We start from the raw sequence: 10950 nt of genomic DNA on the forward strand, positions 1-10950 counted from the left end.
ACTCAATTTTTGAGGTGGAAAAAACTTTGCCAAGAAGGCATTGACTAGCTTTTCCCATGAGTCCAGGCTTTCTTTAGGTTGTGAGTCCAACCATGTCCTAGCTCTGTCTCTTACAGCAAAAGGGAATAGCATAAGTCTGTAGACCTCAGGGTTAACCCCATTAGTCTTGACAGTGTCACAGATTTGCAAGAATTCAGCTAAGAACTGATGAGGATCTTCCAATGGAAGTCCATGGAACTTGCAATTCTGTTGCATTAGAGAAACTAATTGAGGCTTAAGCTCAAAGTTGTTTGCTCCAATGGCAGGGATAGAGATGCTTCTCCCATAGAAGTCGGGAGTAGGTGCAGTAAAGTCACCCAGCACCTTCCTTGCATTGTTGGCATTGTTGTTGTTTTCGGCTGCCATGGGTTCTTCTTCTTTGAAGATTTCTGTTAGGTCCTCTGCAGAGAGTTGTGCCTTAGCTTCTCTTAGCTTTCGCTTCAAGGTCCTTTCAGGTTCAGGATCAGCTTCAACAAGAATGCTTTTGTCTTTGTTCCTGCTCATATGAAAGAGAAGAGAACAAGAAAATGTGGAATCCTCTATGTCACAGTATAGAGATTCCTTGAGGTGTCAGAGAAGAAGAAAAATAGAAGGTAGAAGGAGAAGAATTCGAACTTAGTCAGATAGAGTTCGAATTGTGCATTGAGGAGGAGTGATGCTCCATAAATAGAAGGATGTGAGAAGAGAGGAGGAAATTTTTCGAAAATTAATTAAAAAGATTTTAAAAGCATTTTGAAAAACTTTAATTTGATTTTTGAAAATCAAGAGTGAGAAAGGGATCAAGTAATTTTTGAAAAAGATTTTGAAATTAGAAATAAAAAAGATATGATTGAAAACTGTTTTGAAAAAGATGTGATTAAAAAGATATGATTGAGAAGATATGATTTGAAAATAATTTTAAAAAGATTTGATTTTAAAAATTAATGACTTGCTTAACAAGAAAAGATATGATTCAAACATTAAACCTTTCTCAATAGAAAAGGCAACATACTTGAAATGTTCAATCAAATCATTAATTGTTAGCAAGTATCTTTGAAAAAGGAAAGAAATTGATTTTGAAAACATTTGATTAAAAAGATATGATTTGAAAAAGATTTGATTTTGAAAAACTTTGAAAACAAAATCCTCCCCCTTGTGCCATCCTGGCGTTAAACGCCCAGAATGGTGCACATTCTGGCGTTTAACGCCCAATGCACTACCTTTTTGGGCGTTAAACGCCCAACCAGGCACCCTGGCTGGCGTTTAAACGCCAGTCTGTCCTTCTTCACTGGGCGTTTTGAACGCCCAGCTTTTTCTGTGTAATTCCTCTGCTGCATGTTCTGAATCTTCAGTTCCCTATACTATTGACTTGAAAATAGAACCAAGATCAAATAAACAATGCATGCAAGACCCCAAACTTAAATTTAGACACTAGACTCAAACAAGAAACATAAAATATTTTTGGTTTTTATGATTTTGAAATTTTTTTGGATTTTTCGAAAATTATATGGAAATAGAAAATAAAGGTTTCAGAATTCTTAATTTGGATTCCAGGAATCATTGCAATGCTAGTCTAAGACTCCGGTCCAGGAATTAGACATGGCTTCACAGCCAGCCAAGCTTTCAAAGAAAGCTTTGGTCCAAAACACTAGACATGGCCAATGGCCAGCCAAGCCTTAGCAGATCATTGCTCCAATAGCAAGATTGATAGAGATCAACAAGCTCTTGTGATGATCAGTTGAAACCTCGATCCAATAAGATTAGACATGGCTTCTCAGCCAGCCAGATTTCAACAGATCATCATGAAACTCTAGAACTCATTCTTAAGAATTCTGAAAAATACCTAATCTAAACAACAAGATGAACCGTCAGTTGTCCATACACGAAACAATCCCCGGCAACGGCGCCAAAAACTTGGTGCACGAAATTGTGAACAATACTTTTCACAACTCTTATAATCCCCGGTAATGAACCCCAAAAACTTGGTGTTCAATACCATGGCATAAACACAACTTCGCACAACTAACCAGCAAGTGCACTGGGTCGTCCAAGTAATAAACCTTACGCGAGTAAGGGTCGATCCCACGGAGATTGTTGGTATGAAGCAAGCTATGGTCATCTTGTAAATCTTAGTCAGGCAAACTCAAATGGATATGGTGATATACGAATAAAACATAAAGATAAAGATAGAGATACTTATGTAATTCATTGGTGGGAATTTCAGATAAGCGCATGAAGATGCTGTGTCCCTTCCGTCTCTCTGCTTTCCTACTGTCTTCATCCAATCCTTCTTACTCCTTTCCATGGCAAGCTTATGCAAGGGTTTCACCGTTGTCAGTGGCTACCTCCCATCCTCTCAGTGGAAATGTTCAACGCACCCTGTCACGGCACGGCTATCCATCTGTCGGTTCTCGATCAGGCCGGAATAGAATCCAGTGATTCTTTTGCGTCTGTCACTAACGCCCCGCCCTCAGGAGTTTGAAGCACGTCACAGTCATTCAATCATTGAATCCTACTCAGAATACCACAGATAAGGTTAGACCTTCCGGATTCTCTTGAATGCCACCATCAGTTCTTGCCTATACCACGAAGACTCTAATCTCACGGAATGGCTGGCTCGGTTGTCAGGCGAGCGCTCGGTTGTCAAGCGATCAACCATGCATCGTGTATCAGGAATCCAAGAGATATTCACCCAATCTAAGGTAGAACGGAGGTAGTTGTCAGTCACACGTTCATAGGTGAGAATGATGATGAGTGTCACGGATCATCACATTCATCAAGTTGAAGAACAAGTGATATCTTGGAACAAGAACAAGCTGAATTGAATAGAAGAACAATAGTAATTGCATTAATACTCGAGGTACAGCAGAGCTCCACACCTTAATCTATGGTGTGTAGAAACTCCACCGTTGAAAATACATAAGAACAAAAGTGATCATTGGCTTCGGTCCCAGAGAGGGAACCAGAAAGACCCAGATGAAAATACAATAGTAAAAGGTCCTACTTATAGAAAACTAGTAGCCTAAGGTTTACAAAGATGAGTAAATGACATAAAAATCCACTTCCGGGCCCACTTGGTGTGTGCTTGGGCTGAGCAATGAAGCATTTTCGTGTAGAGACTCTTCTTGGAGTTAAACGCCAGCTTTTGTGCTAGTTTGGGCGTTTAACTCCCACTTTGGTGCCAGTTCCGGCGTTTAACGCTGGAAATTCTGAAGGTGACTTTGAACGCCGGTTTGGGCCATCAAATCTTGAGCAAAGTATGGACTATCATATATTGCTGGAAAGCCCAGGATGTCTACTTTCCAACGCCGTTGAGAGTGCGCCAATTGGGCTTCTGTAGCTCCAGAAAATCCACTTCGAATGCAGGGAGGTCAGAATCCAACAGCATCTGCAGTCCTTTTCAGTCTCTGAATCAGATTTTTGCTCAGGTCCCTCAATTTCAGCCAGAAAATACCTGAAATCACAGAAAAACACACAAACTTATAGTAAAGTCCAGAAAAGTGAATTTTAACTAAAAACTAATAAAAATATACTAAAAACTAACTAGATCATACTAAAAACATACTAAAAACAATGCCAAAAAGCGTACAAATTATCCGCTCATCAAAGGGCAAAAGCCCTACTTATTCGAAGCAGACAAACTGCTTCCTAGAATCTCGGCCTCATCTAGAAGGTGAATTTTAACAAACTCGCAAGAAAAATGGAGCGCTTAGCTATCAGAAAAGATAAGAGCACTTCAACAAAGGTGGTTAGCAATTCTACTATAAATACATTGGCACCTCCCAAGTATAACTCATGTTCTAATATACTAAAAACCTGCTTAAAACCTTTGTTAACTTAAGCATCAGAGTCTCTTACAGGTATCACCCTCAACCTCCTCACGAGGAACTCGGACAGGCAGCACCTTGGCATGACAAGTCGGACGTTGCCACACAAAGGGATCTGGACCTCACGTTCAAGTCCAAATCAACGTTTCAGATCCCTCGGAACATAAATTAAAATTTGAAAATCAAATTTAAATAAGATGTGCAAATGGTAACTATTGAATTGAGATCTAGAATTCATTTGGTAGATTTAAACTTTGTATTATCATCATTGAAAATTTTAAATACTATTATAAAATTCTAGATTTTTTTATCTTATTGTTCTTAAATTATACATTATACTATGTATTCGAAGAGTTTAATCTTTTTTGAAATAAGTGTGATATTATATATTTTTTTGGAGTAACAAAATTGATTATATAATAAGATACAAATTTTTAGAATTTCTAACAAAATTGACAAATTTTTAGTTTCAAAATAAATTTTTACTTTGTTTTTTTATCTTTTATTTGATTTTTTTATAATTTTTTATTTTCTTAATTCATTATGATTATAATAATTCATCACAAATTTGTGTTTCTAGAGAAAATTTATCAATCATAAAATATAGAAGACTTAACCAAAAATTTAAAAAATGTTGATTAATCACAAAATAAAAAATTATGAATTGTGCTTTAATTATGTTGTAAAATTACAAATTGGAACTATTTAAAATTAGTTTTTTTACCACCAATGTTAACTTAAATTATAATAAGGTAAAAAATAAAAATTGTATATAATAATTTTATTTAATTAATTATACTACCAAAATTATTCTTTATTATATTCCATTCATTTTTATTTATTGGTGATCTTTAATTGTCTATTTTAAATAGAAATTTGAATTGATGGAATTGATTTTTTTTAATTAGTAATATAATTATTGTGACATTTGCTTTGTTGAGTTATATTTTTTAATTTATTTAATTTGATTAATAATCTCTTTCTTATTTTATGCTAATTTAATCAATTAAAGTTAATAAATTTTAGTTATTTTAATTCTTGCAATTTTTTATTCTAATAATGTATTTCAATTAATGCATTAATACAAATTTAATATTTATATGACATTAATAATAATAATAATCTCATTTCAATTAATACAACTCTATGGGTTTAATCTCATTTATCCAAATCAAAAGTAATAATGACTTATTTAATTCAATATTTATGACAATAAATGAGATCACCGTTATATAAGTCATTGAATGTGAAATTACTTAATTTGCGATTATAATTAATATATGTATTGCTCATAAATATATTAAGAAATAATAATTTCTTAACAATCTTTCACTTGGGCTATACATATATATTTTCCTGAGATAATCATATCTTATAAATTTTATGCACACATCTGAATATTATTTTCCTGATTACTTTAATAATCTGGTCTGTCTCATATATTAGTTATGAAATTACCACAGCTTTTATCACATTAGTGTCGTAACGAAACCACGATGATAGCCATACTAAAATACTCAACCACATAGATCAAATTTGGATGAGAAAATTTAGAAATTACATGAAAAAATGATCTCATGCATGCCTATTTCCAACTGGTCCTACTTGAATAATAATTTTGTTTTATTTGGTGACAGACTCAGATGAAACTATAACGGCAACGCTCGGGCTCATAGCGGCAACGCTCGGGCTCATAGCGACAGCGACTAAATGATGAGTCTGTAGAAGAAGAAGAGAAAAGTTAACAGACTCACAATGCGAGACTTGTGCAAAATCTTCAACTCCCTTGCCACTATACCAATCATTCTTCTTTGCTAATTATAAGCTAATAATAATATATAATAAGAAAATTTACATGACAATGCTCTAAGTTAACAACCATACACTAGTTCATATGTCTAACATTAATTTTATTTATATGTAACTTTTTTTTAGATTAGACCATTAAATTAAAGGCTAATAATTTATATAAATTATATATATATATCATATTAAAGTAATAAGCTAATGAAATTTATATATAATTATTTAAATTTAAATAATATAAAATATTAAACCCTAATTTTTATTTTTTAATAAATATTGTATTATAATTTTATATATTTATTTAATTATTACCGGGTTAAACGGTTCGACCACTGACCCATCGGTTGAACCACTAACCCAGTGACCCAGTAACTTCACCGGGTCGATTGCCGGTTCGGTTCTGATAACTATGCTCCATTTATTAAGGATTTACTGCTAGCCGATGGATTGCTACACACACAAGACGAGATTCTAATTTTTAATAGTTACTTAAGCAAACGAGTAAGATGATCACTCAACAAATTCAAATTGATTAAGACAAATACTAATTAAAAAATATTTTATATATTTTAATATTAAAAATCCTAAAAGTTTGATTTTAATTATAACTTTATAACATATTTATAATAATAATTATTATATATATTTTATTTAATTTTTTAATAAATTTTTTTATATAATTTTATATATTATCTCATACTGAGTACGAAACACATATACCTAATTGACTTTAAAATTCAATTTCATCATACAACATATTAAAATTATAATTTATTTAAAAATAAATTATAATTTTAATTTTTTTTTCTTTTGGAATCAGAATCTTTTCATTAGTTGTTGATATCCCAATTATTTTTTATGGATTTTTTATTATAAATTTTAAAAAAACTTTATTTTTCGAAGAAAATTAAACAAACTTTAATTTTTTTGAATACAATTTTTTTTTGTGATATTTAAGATGAGTTTGCCGTACCAACAATAAACTTCTAGTTTTATATAGAGCTTTCGATGAACTTTATTTTGAGATAGAATTAAATTTCTTTAAATTATTTTTATACATATATATATATATATATATATATATATATATCATAAACATAAATTTAATTTTATAAAACATATATTAATGCTATAGTATAAAACATAAATTTTTCATTTTTTATTTATTACTTTAATATTAATAGGTGGTGCATATATATATATATATATATATATATATATATATATATATATTTATTTTATTTTAATGACAATAAGAAAATAATTATTTTTATTGTAGATAAAAGAAAGGATGGATCGAAATTAAAATCTAAAATTTAGAGGGTCTAAATTTAAAATCTACCAACATAAAAATGATCTATTTTTTTAAAGCCTTCAAAATATTGATATACTTTCGAACGAAGAAGAAAGTTTTCTGTATTGTTTTTATTTTTCTCTGCAAAAGAGGAATTTATAAAAAACGTGACGAATTCTAAATAAAACTAAAAATTTGCTGGTATATATGATGAACCTTATAAAAATAACAAAGTTCACCTTTAGGTACAATAAATTTATCCCAAATGCCAAACAAAAAAATCGTATTTCAAAAAATTAAAATTCGATTAATTTTTTTTGAAAAATAAAGTTTTTTTTTAATCTATAATAAAAAAATATTTTTTTTATTGTTAATTTCTTTTTTGTTAATGCTTTCTCACTTCCTATCCCCTACACACACTCTCTCTCTCTCACACTGACCCAGGAAAAACCGATCGAACCCTAAATTCGTTCTCCCGTCACAAAATCAGCGGAACGCAGTGTATGGTTTTTGTTCTCCCTCGCAAGCTAAGGCTATGGCTTCCGATACTGCCTTTTCTCGCTCGAGTTCCGCCGCGGATTCCTACATTGGTTGCTTGATCAGCTTGACCTCCAAGAGCGAGATCAGATACGAAGGTGTTCTCTACAATATCAACACCGATGAGTCCAGTATTGGCCTCCGAAACGGTACTTTTTCTCAAAACCCTTTCGATTTTCAGCTTAATTTGGTGTTATGTGCGTCTTAGATCTTTGAAATGATGGTAAAAAGAAAATTCGTGTTTTATCTGTTTTGAGTGAAATTCGTGTGAATTTCCTTTTTCTTTTTGGGTGTTCCAATGAAGAGTTGATTTTTTTATTGCAAGGTTTTATCATGTGGATTGACCTTGAGTTTGAATCTGAGCTTCGTATGGTGTTATATGGTTCTTGTCATTGTGTTTTTAGTTGGTTTGAAAGCTTTGTGGTGACTTGTCTATGTTTTAGTTTTATGAATTATTGTGCTTCTCTTGCTGTTTCGTGCAATTTTGATGTGTAAGTGTTTATAGTGTGATTGTATGTTTGATCATTGATTATATTATGGCTACTAACGATAAAAGGGTTAGTGATGCTGCTTTGTAAATGATTATCTGTTCTGGAGGGAAGAAATTGCTCTGTACTTCTGATTGTTTAGGGTTCTTTTCTTTAAAAGGTGTAAGCACTAACTAATTTTCAAAAGGTTTCCACTTTCTGTTACCATTGAGGTTTCATTTTTCTATTTATACAATGAAATTGAAAGGTTTTTACCACATCTCAGATTGTTTTCAGTGGTTTGAAGGCTTTTTGATAATCTATCTGGCTTTTTGGTTTTCTAAGTTGTCTTGCTTTCTTTATGACTTACGATTTTCATTCTCACTGGACGATGCTTTGGCTTTTGGACATTTGGTTTGTGTTTTTGTTTGGTGCCCCACTTAATATTATGATTGTGACTTGTGAGTCTTTAGTTATGTGTTGGTCATGGTAAAAGCCTCTGAAATTCCCATCATATGGTCAGGGCAGCAGTAGACATTAATTTGTTTTGCTGATTATAACATGTATCTGGCTCATGAAGAACATGAAGAGCGTGTTAGTTGATGTCATGAACTTGCGAATGCATAAAATTGGATGTCATTTTCAATGTTGAAGTCTATTATTTCTGTTTACGTAATTAAACAATGACAAAGGTTTCTTCATAGGTGTCTTACCGTCAAAAGCGGCTTTGGTGTACTGATTCTTTAGTCTTTGGGTTTTGTGGTGCAGTGCGATCTTTTGGAACTGAAGGAAGGAAAAAAGATGGTCCACAGATTCCTCCAAGTGACAAGAACTGAAGGAAGGAAAAAAGATGGTCCACAGATTCCTCCAAGTGACAAGGTGTACGAGTATATACTATTCCGTGGGACTGACATCAAGGTATCATATACAGATCAAATACTATTACCTTATTGAATAGCTGATGTGGTGTTGTCTATTGTGTTAATTTTCTTTTGAAAGAACTGCATGTTATTATGTGATATTTTTATCTCTAGGACTAATTAATACTACAAGAATTGGAATAACGGGTAATTGATGCAAATAATCTAGCATTTATCTTCATCCCCAATTTTATGTAGAGGTTTATTTCTAGTAATTGTCAGCAAATCACATCTTGTATACATTGAAGTAGGGAGGAAGCCCATCCGGATTTTCTTATGTCATTTTATTGAATATTCCGATGTTGTTATTACACAACATCTGCTTTATGTTACTGCATGTGGACTCTGAATGATTTATTTAAACCAGATTGGCTGAAACATCCTATAATACTTTTTGCAGGATTTACAGGTTAAATCTTCTCCACCTGTCCAGCCTACTCCACCAATAAATGCTGATCCAGCTATTATTCAGGTTGATAAGCAACTTTTTGAATACGCAACGCATCGATTTAAAATCACATACTAACATGTGAAATTGCCTTGTAGTCTCAGTATCCTCGCCCAGTCACCACCACATCTACAAATATACCTCCAGTAACTGGATCTTTGACAGATTTTAGTTCTCAAAACACACAGCTAGGACTCCATGGATCAAATTATCAAGGACCATTACCTTTATATCAACCTGGAGGGAACATAGGATCATGGAGAGCTTCTCCAAATGCCCCAAATGCAAATGGTGGTGGACTAGCTATGCCACCAATGTATTGGCAGGGATATTATGGTGCTCCAAATGGGCTTCCTCAGTTACAACAGCAATCTTTGCTTGGACCACCACCTGGGTTATCAATGCCTTCATTTATATGTATGAATAGATAATCTGTTAACAAACTTGGCACAATAATTTTTCAAAAAGAAACATTACTATAATTTAAGAAAAAAATAGCCATACTTAGCACAATACTTGATTAACTTTATTTAATTAATATTTAAAAGAATTATAAAATGCACCTACATGACAAGTGCGATGAATTGGCAAGCCTATTTTATATGAATTTATAGAAAAATAATATAATATTCAAATAGAAAGATATTATTATTTTCTATTATTAGAATAAATATTTTTTTATTCTTTATCTATTTGTTTAAAGGACAAAACATTTTTTTATAATTCAAAAAACTCTAACCAGTCCTTAATAATTTGATAAATTAGTCTAAAAGGCCCTTGTAATCGATAATATCTTGACGTGTTAGGTCTAAATACCATGTGAATGTCACAGAGCCAATTTTAAAAAGGTGCCTACTACTGTAAAGATGCATCTTTACAGATTTTTGTCTTTTATGGCAAAAAAGCGTGTCACTAAAAAGCGTTGCTTTAAAGAGAAAAGTGTTATCCTTAATCGTTAACTTGGCTCTGATACCAATTTTTATCAATGCAGGTTTTTGAAATATTTTTCTTGGGTTGGATTTGCATTATTAAAATTTTCTATTTCTTTTAACAAATTTTCTATTTCTCTTGATATGCTTTCTATACAATTTTTACAGAATTGTTCCACTTCTTCTCTATTTCTTGTGTAAATGTTACTATTCTGTAATCTTACTTCATAATATCTTTTTTTACTTGTCTGAAAATCTAAATCATTTTTTAATTCTTGTATCGTTTGATTTGCTAAACCAGGCATTTTATACTTGTAATTCTTGTTCAGATTCAATTTGTACTTGTTCTAGGGGTTCAACCTGTAGAGGTTGTATTACTTGAATATTTTGAACATGTATTCTTGATTCAAAAGCTTGTAATGCAATCATATTTTGTATGTGAAGATAATGCAATCTTCGAGCACGATAAATTTGTTTATTCTTAATATTTTTTTTTAAATTTTTGACTGATTTTTTAGTTTTAAAACGTTGTATTAATTTTCTTGTTCTAAATATCTTTTTGTTTACCTTCTTGATTTCTGTTTCTAAATCTGAAGATTCAGTTGTCAAATTTCTTATTTTTATAGATATAGCCATTATTCTTGTTTTCATATTCCTTTTAATTATTTTTAAAGAAATAAGACTTTTTTGAAAATCTTTCATAT

The 10950-nt window shown here is 31.8% G+C and overlaps 1 protein-coding gene across 2 annotated transcripts; it reads left to right on the plus strand.

The window, feature by feature from the left end:
* Positions 1–7351: 7351 nt before the first annotated feature.
* On the plus strand, positions 7352–9895 carry LOC130939152 (protein decapping 5-like). Of its 2 annotated transcripts, none has more exons than XM_057867253.1 (4): positions 7352–7631; positions 8718–8867; positions 9270–9341; positions 9422–9895. In XM_057867253.1, the coding sequence occupies exons 1-4, from the start codon at positions 7605–7607 to the stop codon at positions 9746–9748; spliced, it is 576 nt and encodes a 191-aa protein (XP_057723236.1). In that variant the 5' UTR covers positions 7352–7604; the 3' UTR covers positions 9749–9895. The 2 variants fall into 2 exon arrangements, with proteins under 2 accessions (XP_057723236.1, XP_057723235.1); XM_057867252.1 differs by having other exon boundaries at positions 9416–9878.
* The last annotated feature ends 1055 nt before the right edge of the window (positions 9896–10950 follow it).

The sequence above is a fragment of the Arachis stenosperma genome, chromosome 7, assembly GCF_014773155.1.
Source record: "Arachis stenosperma cultivar V10309 chromosome 7, arast.V10309.gnm1.PFL2, whole genome shotgun sequence".
NCBI lineage: Eukaryota > Viridiplantae > Streptophyta > Magnoliopsida > Fabales > Fabaceae > Arachis > Arachis stenosperma.